The sequence below is a fragment of the Zalophus californianus genome, chromosome 5, assembly GCF_009762305.2.
Source record: "Zalophus californianus isolate mZalCal1 chromosome 5, mZalCal1.pri.v2, whole genome shotgun sequence".
NCBI classification, from domain to species: domain Eukaryota; kingdom Metazoa; phylum Chordata; class Mammalia; order Carnivora; family Otariidae; genus Zalophus; species Zalophus californianus.
Window position 1 is genome coordinate 92,401,717 of NC_045599.1, and position 15,105 is coordinate 92,416,821.

General features: G+C 45.9%; 1 protein-coding gene across 1 annotated transcript; it reads right to left on the reverse strand.

The window, feature by feature from the left end:
- Positions 1–455: 455 nt before the first annotated feature.
- RPL26L1 (ribosomal protein L26 like 1) lies at positions 456–11,230 on the reverse strand. The gene is made up of 5 exons (XM_027604400.2): positions 11,213–11,230; positions 9,094–9,186; positions 8,518–8,694; positions 1,552–1,692; positions 456–848 (listed from the first exon to the last, which is right to left on the reverse strand). Exons 1-5 carry the CDS (start codon positions 11,228–11,230, stop codon positions 720–722), a joined length of 558 nt encoding a protein of 185 aa, XP_027460201.1. The 3' UTR covers positions 456–719.
- Positions 11,231–15,105: the final 3,875 nt, after the last annotated feature.

Genomic DNA, 15,105 nt, shown 5'->3' on the forward strand with positions numbered 1-15,105 from the left:
ACTTTTAAATGTTGGAAATTGATCTATTAAAATTATGAAAACAGAAGGAGAAACAATCTGTCTGTGAGCCAAATATTGCCTCCAGGCTGTCGTCAGTTTCCTGAGTTAGCTCCAGGTGAGTGGAAGGACATTTCAGTCATTTGGAAATGCATTTGCAAAGTCAAGACCTTGGGAAGGGCAACCTGGTTAGGGAGCTGCATGCCATTTGGTTTGGTTGGAGCACAAGGGAGAGGAAATGGGCCAGGGAGCAATCCGTCAGACTTGAGACCAGAGCAGCACCAGACACTCAGTGAGTTCTCATATTTGCCAGTTCACATCATGACTACCACTAAGTGGAGCAAACTCCTGAATTAGGGACCAGAGCCCTGTCCTGTCCACCCCGACAGCCACGAAGGTTCAGGCAGGAACACAGCCATGCCACCCCTGCTATTCTGCTGCTCAGTACATTAAAACATAGGAAAGAATGGCAAGAAGGAATTGATAGTAAGATGAATTTTATCTACAAAACAATGCAAATTCCCCGTGGAATTAGGAAACATTTTCAATTGTTATTCATAAAATTATTAATCAAAACAGCAAAAGTGGATTTACAAAGCTACATTATCAATAGCAAAACAGGAAGGAGATGAAATGTTTGGCAGATGTCTTGAAAAGTTTCAAAGGAACACACACCAGGCTAAAGGTCTACAGGCAAACTGTGCTTGCACAACAGGTTACATTCACTTCTGCATTTTCTCAATAAGTTCTTCCTTATATTTGCCTTTCTCTTTTCCAACCTGTCGAGATTTGGCTTTGTATTCGAGAATTTTTTTCCGATCTTTGTCCAGCTTTAGCCTGGTGATAACCACCTGTTAAGGGTAACAAAACAGATCTTTATTATTTTTTTTTAAGGAAAGGATTTATAACTACAATTATTTTGTACAGAAGAACTTTTCCCAACAATAGCAATACCCCCTAACTCCCGAGGGTCTAAGAGACCAGTTAGATAGTTTAGTGATACCAAATTTTGGGTTGGGAAAAATTATACTGCCGACATGTTTCTGGTTCGTCTATCACCCTTCGGCCGGCAAAAGGCATTGTTTTTTAAACACGTGCATTCCCACCAGCTACTGGACCACAGGTCATAAGGATAAGTAAGACCCTCACCACTCTGTCCTTATCTGAAACTCTGGAGGAGAAAGACCTTCCAATACAGTGCATGAAATAGAGGAGTGCAAATGAAAAACAGCCTATTACACCAGGTGGGTGTGAGAGCCATAGGAAGAGATGTTCTCAACTCTCCCTCTGGACATCATCCAGTAGGAAAGTGATGCCTACAATACCTGGAACCCTCTTGCAACCTGCTCGAAGACAGAGACTTCACCAAGGATGACAAAACAGAGAAGAAAAGAATCTGGATCCTAGGCCAATGAATCGATCAAGCCTGCCTGACCTCCCTCTAGAAGTCTTTCCCTGAGTAGGGCCACCTGAGTAGACAGTCCCACACACTGATAACTCTAACAACAGCACTAAGCTACACAGCTGCTACCACTGTTCAGTCCCAGGCCATACCTTGCTTGGGTGAATGCCCACATGGACAGTTGTCCCATTAGCCTTCTCATGCTGCACCCGCTCGATGTAGATGACATATTTCTTTCTGTACACCTGGACCACCTTGCCAATTTGCTGACCCTTGTAGTGTCCTCGAACCACCTAAGAGAAAACACAAAAGAAAAATTTCCCCCCATTCTAATATGTGAACATCACAGTGAGGAAATTAATTATCAGGAATACACAGACTAACATATAACCTTTTGCACAAAAGCAGATTAACCCTTGCAGTCAAAAGTCAGCTATTTTTTGGCTATAAATCTGCTCTGCGTTGTTCTAAGTCAGGTGAAAATTCTTCACCTGAATTTTTTTCTTACCTGAAACAAAAAATTCCTTGAACTTGGATGGCCACCACAGACCTAGTCCTGAGAGTAAAAAAGTATAATCACTATACACCCAAAACTAACACATTCTTATATATCAATTATATCTCGGTTAAATAAAAGTAAAATTTAAGAAAGAAAAAATATAATCATTCTTAAGTGATTAAATGGAAAAGGATAGTTAAAGATACTACACTGTGAGACTCTCCTGCAACCATTTAAAATGTTTTCAAAAAACAATTTATGACCAAGGAAAATGCTCAAGATAGGACCTTTAGAGAAAAAAAAAAACAAAGCTTTATATGAAATAGAGTCTGAATCTTGTATATGTATGTTTCAGATATATGGCATATAACACGATGCGATGGAAATATATCTAAATGTCAATAATGGTTGCCAGGAAGTAGGATTACAGATGACTTTTTAAAAAAATGTATTATTCTTGGGCACCTGGGTGGCTTGGTTGGTTGGGCGACTGCCTTTGGCTCGGGTCATGATCCTGGAGTCCCGGGATTGAGTCCCGCATCAGGCTCCCTGCTCGGCGGGGAGTCGGCTTCTCCCTCTGACCCAACCCCCTCTCATGCTCTCTCTCTCTCTCTCTCTCATTCTCTCTCTCAAATGGATAAATAAAATCTTTAAAAAAAAAAGTATTATTCTTCCATATTTCAAGATTTTTTTTTTAAAGGAGGCTCCACACCTGGCGTGGAGCCCAATGTAGGGCTTGAACTCACAACCTTGCACTTAAGACCTGAGCTGAAATCAAGAGTCAGACACTCAACTGACTGAGCTACCCAGGTGCCCCCAAATTTCAAGATTTCTATAATTAACACAAATATTTTATAGTCAGAAAATAATTAAAATGTTAAAATCTCTTGGGTTGTTTTCACATACTAAAAATCTTACTCATGGGCGCCTGGGTGGCTCAGTTGGTTAAGCGACTGCCTTCGGCTCAGGTCATGATCCTGGAGTCCCGGGATCGAGTCCACATCGGGCTCCCTGCTCAGCAGGGAGTCTGCTTCTCCCTCTGACCCTCTTCCCTCTCGTGCTCTCTATCTCTCATTCTCTCTCTCTCTCAAGCAAATAAATAAAATCTTTAAAAAAAAATAAAAATCTTACTCACACTCCAACACTATTCAAAGCCAACTAGATTATGGTTTCCCTGAAGGCACAAGCCTATTAAACAGGAGCCACAATATAGCTGATGCTGATTATAAGAAACATAAAGGAAATAACCACATAAAAAAAACTAGAGAATTTCAATACTCCGAAAATGTCTATTTAGATTGTTCAGCTTACTTACCAAGGTGATTTTCAGGTTGAGAAGAGAACAGCCATGCCTCACTGAAAATCCACCACACTCTACATGACCAGAGACTCTTACGTGAAACGTGGAAAAGTCTGTGAAAAAGCCCCTCTTACATCATCAAGACTAAAAAAAGAGGTTAATAAAATGAGTCCAAAGGAACACCCTGCTTAAAGAGAACTGGACAAACACTAGACCCAGCGAGGAGAGGGATAGGAGAAGACTAACCCAGCTGGCCCGGAAAGGGAAGGGAGAAGACGCAAAGATGATATCCAGAGTCTGGTTGAGCAACTGGATGGATGGATATGCCTTTCCCAGAGGCATAGAATATGGGGGAAGAAACATTTTAGGAGAAAACAGTGTAGTTGGGAACATGCTGAATTTGAGGCATCTCACGACATTCTGGTGGAGAATTCCATACACAGCTGGAAGACCAAGTGGGTCGGCAACAAAGACCTGGGAGTCCTCCAAAGATGGTAATTCGGCGCCTGATTTTGCTCAGGGAGCTTATGGTATGAGGGCAGAATGTAGAAATCCAAGAAAAGCCAACATTTTGGAAAAGCTTATAAGGGAGACTGAAGTGGCCACAGAGAATGGGAAACTGGGGGAATGTGGGGTACTGCAGCCAAGGAAAGAATGTCAAATGCCAAGGAATGGTCATTTACAGGAAGGATAAAGGAACAAATGTGACAACAAGCTGGTCACTGGTGATCATGGCTAGTGTGCTTCAGTGGAACAGACGGATGGAAGCCACTTACAGTAAGACAGTGAATTCACCAGAGATGAGGTCACTGAGATCAGGCAACAAAAAAGAGAAATTCTCTGGCCTCATCTTAATGTAATGGGTAATAAGCAGTTAACTAATAAACATGCAAATATATATAATCACTAACTGGAATAGGGCACACGGGAACTTACTGGATCATAACTATGGTGATGGCTACATGGCTTTTCATCTGCCAAAACTCACCTGTGCATTTTACTATAGGTAAATTATGCCTCAGTTTTATTTATTTTTCATTTGTGGGAACATTTAGTAATTCACTAACGTTGCACAGAAGTACAATAACAAGGGCGAAGGGTAACGTTGGAGTGACTGAAATAACAGGTACAAAATCATGATTACAGAAAGTTTCAGACTTCAGAAGGGGGCGGGGCGGAGACTGCAAGTGTTTTGAAAGAGAAAGTATTCATCTGGTTCCAAAAAAGAAAGGAGTGGCTCTGAGATGACATACATTGTGCATGGGTGACCATATGAAGATCTGAAAAACCGCCCTGTTGGCTAGGCTTACTAGCTTAGTAAGTTAGCTTAGTAAGTAAGCTTACTCTTAAACTGCCCTCCCTGTCTGGGAGAGGAACGAAAAGGTTTTCACCATTTGATAGCAATTGGAGGCTACTACAGATTTCTAGAGAGTAATGTGTAAAAAGCTGAGAAGCTAGAGGCAGGGGACTCTTGAAATAATCTGGATACAGAATCACTGAAGCTACAAATGAATGTAAAGATGACAGGCCGCATTAAAAAGCAGTAAATCCTGGGCACAGGATGAGGAGGAAGGAGATGGGTTAGGGAAAGTTTAAGCATACCAGCCTTGGAGGAAGCACGAGGAGGCAGCTGCCAGGCACAAGGGGAAATTGGGCCAAGCTGAAGTGTTCTTGCAAAGGAGATAATGAGTTCCAAAAAACCAATCCAGGGGCGCCTGGGTGGCTCAGCTGGTTGGGCGCGGGGTCTGCCTTCGGCTCAGGTCATGATCCTGGAGTCTTGGGATCGAGTCCTGCATTGGGCTCCCTGCTCAGTGCAGAGCCTGCTTCTCCCTCTCCCTCTGCCATTCCCTCTGCGTGTGCTCTTCTGTCTATCTCTCTGTCAAATAGATAAATAAAATCTTTAAAAAATAAAAAACCAATCCAAAAAATAGAACTGGCAAGAAGGAGCAGGAATGCAAACCAAACTGAATGTGCAGATTTGGAGGTGTACAGGTCAAAGTGAGTGCCACAATTTCAGGGGGTGGAGGGAGCAGTGTGCTGCAGAGAAAGAACTAGGCAAGGGTAAAGGTTCACAGGCGAGAGGTGCAGGAGCTGCACAAGCCAGAGAACTAGCAAACCCTTATCAAGGAGAACCTTGATGTGGCCCTAACATGGAAGCCAGAAAGGAAAGAATTCTGATGTGCACCTCCTTGGATGTCAGTCATGGCTCCTCTGAGCTTATCCTGAACTCGCCTAGAATCCTCAAGAGTTACCAAAGGCAGAAAAGATGTGTTCCTCCCAAGAGTCCAGCTTTCAATCAGTGTCTTTAGAGAATAGGTTTCAAAATTCTGACCTTGAGAGCTAGGGTAGAGATGCCCTCTGCAACTCTGCTGGGATGTGGTGGCCAGTTCACATTATCTCAAGAGGCAGCTGGGACTTCAGTTCATTTTGCTTCAGTTCCAGGAGCAGAGTGGTGGAGTCAAAGCCCCGGTCTGGCTGAAGGCTGAAAGGATTTCCGGCTGTGATGCCGTGACGTGGCACACCTGTTCTGGAACCACACTGGATCCTGGACTCCGGGAGCAGGGTGCGCAGATGTCAGGGTACACGGTCTGGGGGAAGACGGGCTCCAGCAGCTGCAGGTGGGCCCGTTATGCCTCAGTTTGAAAAGAAATAAAATCAAATTATGTTCACTGCTAGGAAGCAAATACAAATACAGGGTGCTATGATACCGTGCTGATTAATGTATCCGGGAAGGCTTTTCTGGGCAACTGACATTTAAGATAACATTTGAAAAATGAGGAGTCATTCAGGTAAAGGGGAGAAGGAAGAGCACTCCAGGCAGAGGGAGCCTTCTGGGCAAAGACCCCAAGGGAGGAAAGGTCAAGGCATACTTAAGGACCTGAGAAGGCCAGTGTGTTTGAAGTACAGAACATGTGGGGGCATAATAGGATGAGATGAAGCTGAACAAGCAGACCAGGACTGGGGCACACAGGGCCTTGTTGTCAATGATTTTAGGTTTATAGTAAGCAGTCAAGCACCAATGATAGGTTCTAAGCAGAATCTAATTTGCAAAAAATGCCCTTCTGTGAAGAATGTTTGACCAGGAAAAGAGGGAAAGCTAGTGTCTTGAACTAAACTGGAAATGTAAAGAAAGACTTATTTTAGAGATAGAATCAATTAAGATTAAGTAATCGATTAGATGTGGGTTAGGAAGAGAGAGACATTAGGGAGAATTTAAAGGTTTATGGCACAGCCAAGTGAAAAAGTGATGCTTACTGAAGTGTGAAAGATGGGAGGAAAAGCAGATTATAGACAGTAGCAGTGTTCCGGTCAAGAGTACTCCCAGATTGGAAGCTTGAGACAACTATGAGGTTTGTTTTTTTTTTTTTTAATTTTTTTATTGTCGTGTTAATCACCATACATCATTAGTTTTTGATGTAGTGTTCCATGATTCATTGTTTGTGCATAACACCCAGTGCTCCACGCTGAACGTGCCCTCTTTAATACAACTATGAGGTTTTTAAATAAAGATGTTCCGCACATAGTTAGATCTCCAGGTCTGTGTTCTGGAAAGTGGTTTGGGTTGGGATATAAAAGAGGGTGTTGTTAGCATAGGGCAGACGTTTGGATCTCGGAATAGATAGTATCACCCAGGGAAGCAATGTAGGCAAGATGAGATGTTAGACCAGGTGCAGATGCTGACAAACTCCAGCATTTACGGATCAGAGGAGACCAGCAAAGGAATCTGAGAAGTCAAAAGTAAACTGAGCCTGAACGGTCACAGAAGCGAAAAAGCCAAACTATTTCAAGAAGTAAGGCAGTGCTACCTATGCCAAGTGCTGCTGAAAAAGTCAAGCATGATGAGACCAAGATGTGTCCCGGATTTAGTCACAAACAGGTTCTGATCTCAGCCAAAAGCAGTTTCTATAAAGTAGTGAGATACAAATCAGATTGGAAAGGCTCTAGGCATAAATGGGAAGGTGAGGAAGTGTAGACAACTCTTTTGAGGACACTGGCCATACATGCAGAACAGAGTAGTAGTAGCTAGAAGGAAATGGAGGACTGGGAAGAGAATCTAAACTTTCTAGTTTTCTTGCAAAATCAAGAATCTGACAACAAGGAGCCTGCATTTCCCTGTAGTAGCAATGGGCTGAAGGTACACCACAATCTCCTTTAAATGAGGCACGAGCTTTCCAGTTGCTATTTTCTTGCCATCAGCCAACTTCCCTTTTTTAATATGCCTACTAGCCCTTACATGCACTTGCAATTCCCCCATTCTAGAACATGTCTGATGGGAAGGATCTAGAAGAGAAGTTGCAACTATTGATCATACCTCAAAACTATACTTCCCACTCTATTCCTTTCATTCCCTCAGGCCAAATTATCCCCTGGTTTCAAGCTTCTCCTCGAAATGTTCCTCAAAGCTTCAAAGTGTCCCCGTGCCTTAGAAGATACACCAAATCCCTTAACCTTATCCCATTTCATTCTCTAAAACAATGGTTCTCAATTAGGGGAAGGGGGGGTGGATTTTGCTCCCCAGGGACATTTGACAATACCTGGAAATATTTTCACCTGTCACAAACGTGAGGAGGTACTACTGGCATCTAGTGGGGAGAAGCATCCAGTCCAAGATGTCAACAGTGCTGAGGCTGGGAATCCCTGCTCTAAAATGTCGAGCTCCATGGCGACAGGTGCCTTGTCAGTCCTGCTTACTGCTGATGTCTAGAACAGTGCCAGCTCCATAAATTCTCAAGGAGTTAATCTACCCCATCTATTTCAGTCACCCCCCCCCCACTCTCCCTTTCTTACCACACATCCAAAGCCCTAGGAAGAACAGACCGCTTACACTTTCTCACAAGGATCATTCTCTTTCATAATTTCATGCTTCTGACTTGCTGCTTTCCTCTTCTCTCTGCCAAACCCAGTACCACCAAATGCCCAACCTCTGCTGAACCCAATACTACTGAGACATTACTCTTATCACAGCACTTTCTCCTGGAGAATTTGGTTCAAAGAGTCACCCTGAGCAACGCCTGGGAAAGTTGCAGCCAAGGGACTAAATCGAAAAGCAAAGTTTTGCTTGGCTGGTATACTATTTTTTGTTTTAAACAATCATTATTATTAAAGAATCGCATGGGAAGGCTCCCAATTAAGATGGGGTAGGCACACTGGTGGTTGTGGGCCCCATCTCCGGTCCGACACATCTGCAGGGTGACACTACTTGCCAGGGTCGTGAGGGCATGTGAGTCTACGACTTCCCCACGTCCCAGCACACATGACACGCTTAGGCAGCGCCAGAGCGACATGTAGCTGGGTAACGAGAGCCTGAGGGACACCAACCTGGACCTCGTCGTCCTTGCGGATGGGCATGGAGCGGACGCTGTACTTCTGCCGCAGCTCCTTGGAGAGTGGGGAAGACATGATCTTCCTGCGCACGTGCGAGGGCCCACTGAAGTGGCGTTTGCGGTTTTTGCTGCGGTCCGAGGTAACCAAGGGGTTGAACTTCCTGCTGATAGTCTGCGAAGAGAGGCGTGGAAAGGAGGAAAGGGTGCTCGGTTGGGTACCAGGGCCTGCTCTCCAGCCAGGACACTCCTCCCCACCGCCGCACAAGGTCTCTACGGGAGGAGGTGGCCTCGGGAGAAGGTGCCTGAGGGAGGAGAATGGGGGAAGCGAAGGGCCTGGGTGTTACACAGAGTGAGGCGAGCGTGGGGAGCGCCTGCCTGACCAGAGGGGCCGTGGGAAGAGGGCGGCACTGGGACCTCAAGACTGACTGGGAGGCAGATTCGAGAAGAAGAATGCCCGGTCGGAGGTCAAGCAAAGAGATCTTTAGGGAGGTGGGCGGCCCCGCGGACGTGGGGGAAGGACCCAACCGGGCGGAAAGCTGCTCACTCGGCCAAAACACCAGCCCCTGCTTACTTTGCGCCCGTTATGTTCAGACCCCGAGCGCGCAAGGCCGGAAGTGAGGGCTTCCTTGCCGCGCAAGCGTAGAAAGGAAGCGGAGCCCCATTCCTGTCGGAGCGAGACTGCGTGGCGCCCCCTGCGACTTGGGGTGGGATCGCAGTGCCTCTTTCCAGGGGGGCCATTTCAGGGCTGGGCGGCTTTGGGGGTCCCGCCAGGGCCCACAAAGAGTTGGCACCGCGGGGGAGAAGGGGCATACTTCTGTGGGGCCTGCAATAGAGGCCTACTGGTGTTTTAAAAATAGGCACACCAGAGTCTCTTTCTTATCCCAGACTTTTTCTTTGCCTCTTGTTACCCTCCGCTGAGGTCATTTAGATGTTAAATATTAGTTGTTAGATGCTTTGGGCATTCATGATCCAAATGCAATCAGCTGACTTGCTCCTTCAAAATCACTGAGAAGCTTGTTCAAAATGCAAATTTTTGTGGTCCATCACAGTCCTACGAAACCAGGCAATGGTAGGCCCGGGTTTTAAAGCAAGCACTCCCCTCCTCCCGCCCAACCAAAGATTTTGAGGTGCAACAACGTTTGGAGATCGTGAGAACCAACCACCTGGTCTTGCAAAACTTGCCCCCAGTTTTTTAGCACTGCTGGGTGATGTAGGAAAGACCTTTGTTACCAAGCCGACGGCCAAGAAAGAATCCTTGAGATGTCTTTGGTGCAAAAAGGTGATTTTATTAAAGCCCGGGGACAGGACCTGTGGGCAGAAAGAGCTGCACTGGGGGTCATGAGGAGTGGCCCATTATATACTTTCAAGTTGGGAGTGGGTTAGGGATAGCGTAAGTCTCTAAGGAATTTTTTTTTAAGATTTTATTTATTTGACAGAGAGACACAGCGAGAGAGGGAACACAAGCAGGGGGAGAGGGAGAGGGAGAAGCAGGCTTCTCGCCAAGCAGGGAGCCTGATGCGGGGCTGGATCCCAGGACCCTGGGGTCATGACCTCAGCCGAAGGCAGACGCTCAATGACTGAGCCACCCAGGCGCCCCTCTAAGGAATTTTGGGAGCAAGGTTTCTAGGACCTTGAGGGGGCTAGTTATTATTGGGAAAAGGTCATGTATTACTGTCTAATAAAAACCTTAGTCGTGAGACCCTTCATATGTATACGGTGGGCCCTATGCTTGGGGGTTGATTACCAACACGTATCTTGGGGGGTTTAGAGATAAAGGAAGTTTCCAAAGGAATTTTTTTTTAAAGATTTTATTTATTTATTCATGAAAGACAGAGAGAGAGAGAGGCAGAGGGAGAAGCAGGCTCCCAAGGAGCAGGGAGCCCGACGCGGGACTCGATCCCAGGACCCTGGGATCATGACCTGAGCCAAAGGCAGACACAACCATCTGAGCCACCCAGGCGCCCCCAAAGGAATTTTTTTTTGTTAAAGTAGACTTACAGGATCCTGGAGGTCGGGCTAAGGTTGCCTTTTGCCCGTATTAACATCCAGGCAGTTGAATCCCTACAGAAATGTCACTCTGCCTGTTTGAAGGACTTGTCAATGGGCTTTGGGTAGTAAGGAAATTAAAAAATTTTTCTTCTGCCTTTGTTTCCAACATCATTGGGGAGAGCTGGGGTTGTAGAATCACACCTGGACCCAAGTGCCTCTTCATGTGGCTGGACCTTGGGGAGATGCCTCCATGTTTCTGAGCCTTAGTTTTCTCATCTGTGAAACCGGGATGATCTTAGGTTACTCATAGAGTTGTTATGAGGATTAAATGAGTTAATCCGTTGGGAGTGTTTAGAACTCAATTACAGTAAAAGAAGAAGAAGATAGCAGGAGGGGGAGACCAACCATGAGAGACAATGGACTCCGAAAAACAAACTGGGGGCTCTAGAGGGGAGGGGGGGTGGGCGGATGGGTTAGCCTGGTGATGGGTATTAAAGAGGGCACGTTCTGCGTGGAGCCCTGGGTGTTATGCACAAATAGTGAATCATGGAACACTACATCCAAAACTAATGATGTAATGTATGGTGATTAACATAACAATAAAAAACTTAAAAAAAAAAAAGAACTCAATTACAGTAAGCCGTTATTCCTTATGAAAGCAGAGGGGCTTGCTCCAGGACAGCCCTAAAGCCAGGCCTCACATCCACGACTTTCGCCATTAACTCCCGATGACGCAAAGTGTAAGCGTTCTGTGTTTGAGGTAAACACGTTCCACGCACCTTGGGGGAAAAAGCCGAGGGTGCCTCCGCCGGATGTCACCGGCGGGTTAGCGGCCACTGCCCCGCCCCGCTCGTCCCAGCCCCGCCCACTCAGGGGACCTCCGCGTCCCCGCCCCGCCCCGCCCCACACAGTCGTGTCCAAGCTCCGCCTCCCCTCCTGGAAAGACCGCCGGGAGCCGCGGGCGCCACCCCCCGGCTAAGTCTGGCTACTGGGAATGAAAGGTCTCGCTATGCGGGAGACTCGCAGTGATGGACAGACTCATTCACTGAAAGAATTGATTCATTCATTCAGTTCATATGTATTAAGCACCTACTTTGTGCCACATGTCAGGTAGATCGCTCTGTGGTGCTCAGTTAACAAATGGACACCCTGAAATTCAGAGAGGAGTTTGTCTTGCCAGACTCAGGCAGGTCGCCTGCTCTCGGTTTATTAGTGTCTTCAGGAATATGATGATGCAATTGTTAAACATCAGCATTTACTCATACTCAAGACCAACCAGGGCATCTACCGTGATCCCTGAACCTGCCGGGTCCTATTTTAGGTCTCATTCCAGAACCCCCGCAGTCAGTGTTGGAGACTTCTGGCTCTCAGACTCAGGGAGGATGACCAATACCTGGGTTGTTTGGAGAAGCCATGGCAGCAGGGTAAGCAGTGTGAAATTTGTTGAGGCAATAGCAATTGAAAGGCCATCAGGCTCCCAGAGTAAGGAGGCTGGGGGGGGGGCGGGGGGGGGAGAAGCATAAGAAAGGAGGATCTTAAATGTCTTCACCACAAAAAAGAAATGGCAATTATGTGAGGTGATGGAAATGTAAACTAAGCTACTATGGTAATCATTTTGCAATACCTGAGTGTATCAATTCAACCTTTGTACACCTTAAACTCACAGTATTTTTTTTTTAAGATTTTATTTACTTATTTGACAGAGAGAGACACAGTGAGAGAGGGAACACAAGCAGGGGCAGTGGGAAAGGGAGAAGCAGGCTTCCCGCGGAGCAAGGAGCCTGATGCGGGACTCGATCCCAGGGCCCTGGGATCATGACCTGAGCCAAAGGCAGACGCGTAACGACTGAGCCACCCAGGCGCCCCTAAACTCACAGTATTATAGGTCACCATGAGGACAGATCATTACAACCCAGGATAATCAAGGTATGTTCATGATCAACCAGGGCAGGGAGGCATTTCTTTATACTCCTCACCCCACACTCAGTAAAATTAAGACAGGTGCAATGACATCACCAGATAAGATCTTGAGTCTGAGGCTCTGTCACTCTAATGAGGACTTAGTGGAATTGGCTACTATCTTGCCTCATGTCCACTCTTGGAAACATGCACGGGAGCTGATACAGAACCCTGGGACCTAGGGCAGTGCTAGCACAGAGGAAATGCCCAGGGAACATTTTTATGTCTCTCAGGCAGAGGGTGGTACAGTGGGGAAATATATGAGCCCTGATTCTGATTGCCTGGGTTTGGATCTCCATCACCTCCTGCCTGTGTAGCTTTGGGTAAGATATTTAGCCTCTTGGTTACTCACTTTCCTCATCAGAGAAATGGGAATAATAATAGTATTTACCTCATTGGTTTAGTGCCAGGATGAAATGAACCCTTAGCACAATACCTGGCACAAAGTAAGCACTTAATAAAGGGTAGAAATTATTAAATGAAAATGGCTAATCTTACCTAGCTGAGCATTTAATGTCAGGTATTGTGCTAAGTTTTACAGATGTCACCTTATTTAATCTGGTAAACAATCCTCTGAACTGTTCCTTTTACAGGTGGAAAAACAGGTTCTGTGGGACGCCTGGGTGGCTCAGTCAGTTAAGTGTCCCACTTTTGATTTTTGGCTCAGGTCATGATCTCAGGGTCATGAGATCAAGTCCTGTCCAGCTCCCTGCTCAATGGGGAGTATGATCCAGGATTCTCTCTCTCTCCCTCTGTCCCTACCCTCACGCCTGCACTCCCGCACACACGCGTGTGCTCTCAAATAAATCTTTTAAGAAAAAAAAAAAACAGGTTCTGAATGATTTTTTTTTTTTTTTTTAAGTAGGATCCACACCCAATGTGGGGCTTGAACTCATGACCCTGAGATCAAGAGTCCCATGCTGTACCGACTGAGCCAGCCAGGTGCCCCAAATAGGTTCTGAATGAGACAGGAGCAGAGGATGAACATGATCCACCATTAGATACTCAATATGCTTATTGTTATCTTGCAGCCAATAAAGATAATGATGAGATCCATAGTCATTAACATAGGAAGAGGTCTATTGTGCAAAAGAGTAAACTACAAAATAATATGAACAGCATGAGCCCATTCTGTTTATGGAATGATATCACTACAGTGTTAACAATGACTGCCTCTATTAGTGGAATCGGGGCCCACTTTTTCTTTTTTTCCTTTTTGCTCTTTTTTGATTTTCCTCCAGTGGGGCCACGAGCATGTATTGTTTGTGTAATTAAAATGTTTTAAGGGCCTTACATTTTTTTTAAAGATTTTATTTATTTATTTGATAGAGGGAGAGAGGGAACACAAGCAGGAGGAGTGGGAGAGGGAGAAGCAGGCTTCCTGCTGAGCAGGGAACCTGATGTGGGGCTTGATTGCAGGACCCTGGGATCATGACCTGAACTGAAGGCAGACCTTAACGACTGAGCCACCCAGGCATCCCGAAGGGCCTTACATTTTTAAGAGGATCCCCAAATGTTCAATTTAGCTTCCCTTGTAGGCTGTTTAAAAAGGAAGAAAACAAAAACAAACGTACCCTGACCACTTTCAATTTCCCCCTTTTTGGGGGGTGGGGGTCAGTTCCCTCTCTGGAGGTGGATAAGATGCTCTTGGGAACTGAGGCAGAACCATACAATTCTTCATAACCCTGGAGTCAGGCGGACATGAGTTTGAAATCCAGCTTCACCACCTGCTGGCTGTGTGATGGAGAAAATTTACTAAATCTGTTTTGTCCTTTGTAAAAAGGAGGGAACACCCACTGGGTAGGATGGCTGTGAACAATCATCACTCCTTGCCTGGAGCGTGGAGAATGCCCAACCGTTGGTAGCTATTTCTACAAGAGAGAAGATAATAATAACTTATTCTGGTCAGAATAAAGTGCATGACCTCATCACTACATGACTGACCAAAGACAACTGCTGGGGAGAGAAACAGGTCTTAGGGGAGCGTTCTCCTTCACACAGTCCCGCTCTCGCATTCCTGGACCAGGGCAGCTATCTGCTGGAGCAGCTAATGAGGCAATTTCTTAAGAAGGGATTAGGACCACCTAATTTAGCACTAAGCTGTATACTTTGTCTACTTTGCAGAGACCAGATAACCTGCCACATGGAGAAAATGTGTCTCTTTGTTTCTGGCAAGAATCAAAAACGAATCTGTGACATAGAGTAATAAAAACGAAGGACAGCTGCCACTTATAAGCACCACTGCTACATCCCACTTCTTTCCAAGCTTCACACCTGCTCTGTGGTACCCGCCCCCCAGGCAGCATGGGCTGCAGGACTTGAGCAGCTCTCTTCTCTGATGCACCTCTGTAACTTCACCTCCCGTGCAACTGCAACCCGTCCCCCCTGCCTGAGCCACCACAGCCCCTGACCTCTGACCACCCTCTCTCTGAGTCTGTACTCTAATTCCCGATTGAGAAATCCTCTTACACGAGAACGCTATAATCTGCTCTTGGTTAGACAATCGAAAGAATTGGTTTAAGAGAGAAATGACACGTCTTAAACGTTTTATGTCCACTTAAAAACCATTCACCAATCTTTTGACCCTGAAGGAGGGTTTTATCATTGAGAAACTCTGTTGGAGTTCTCCTTCCCT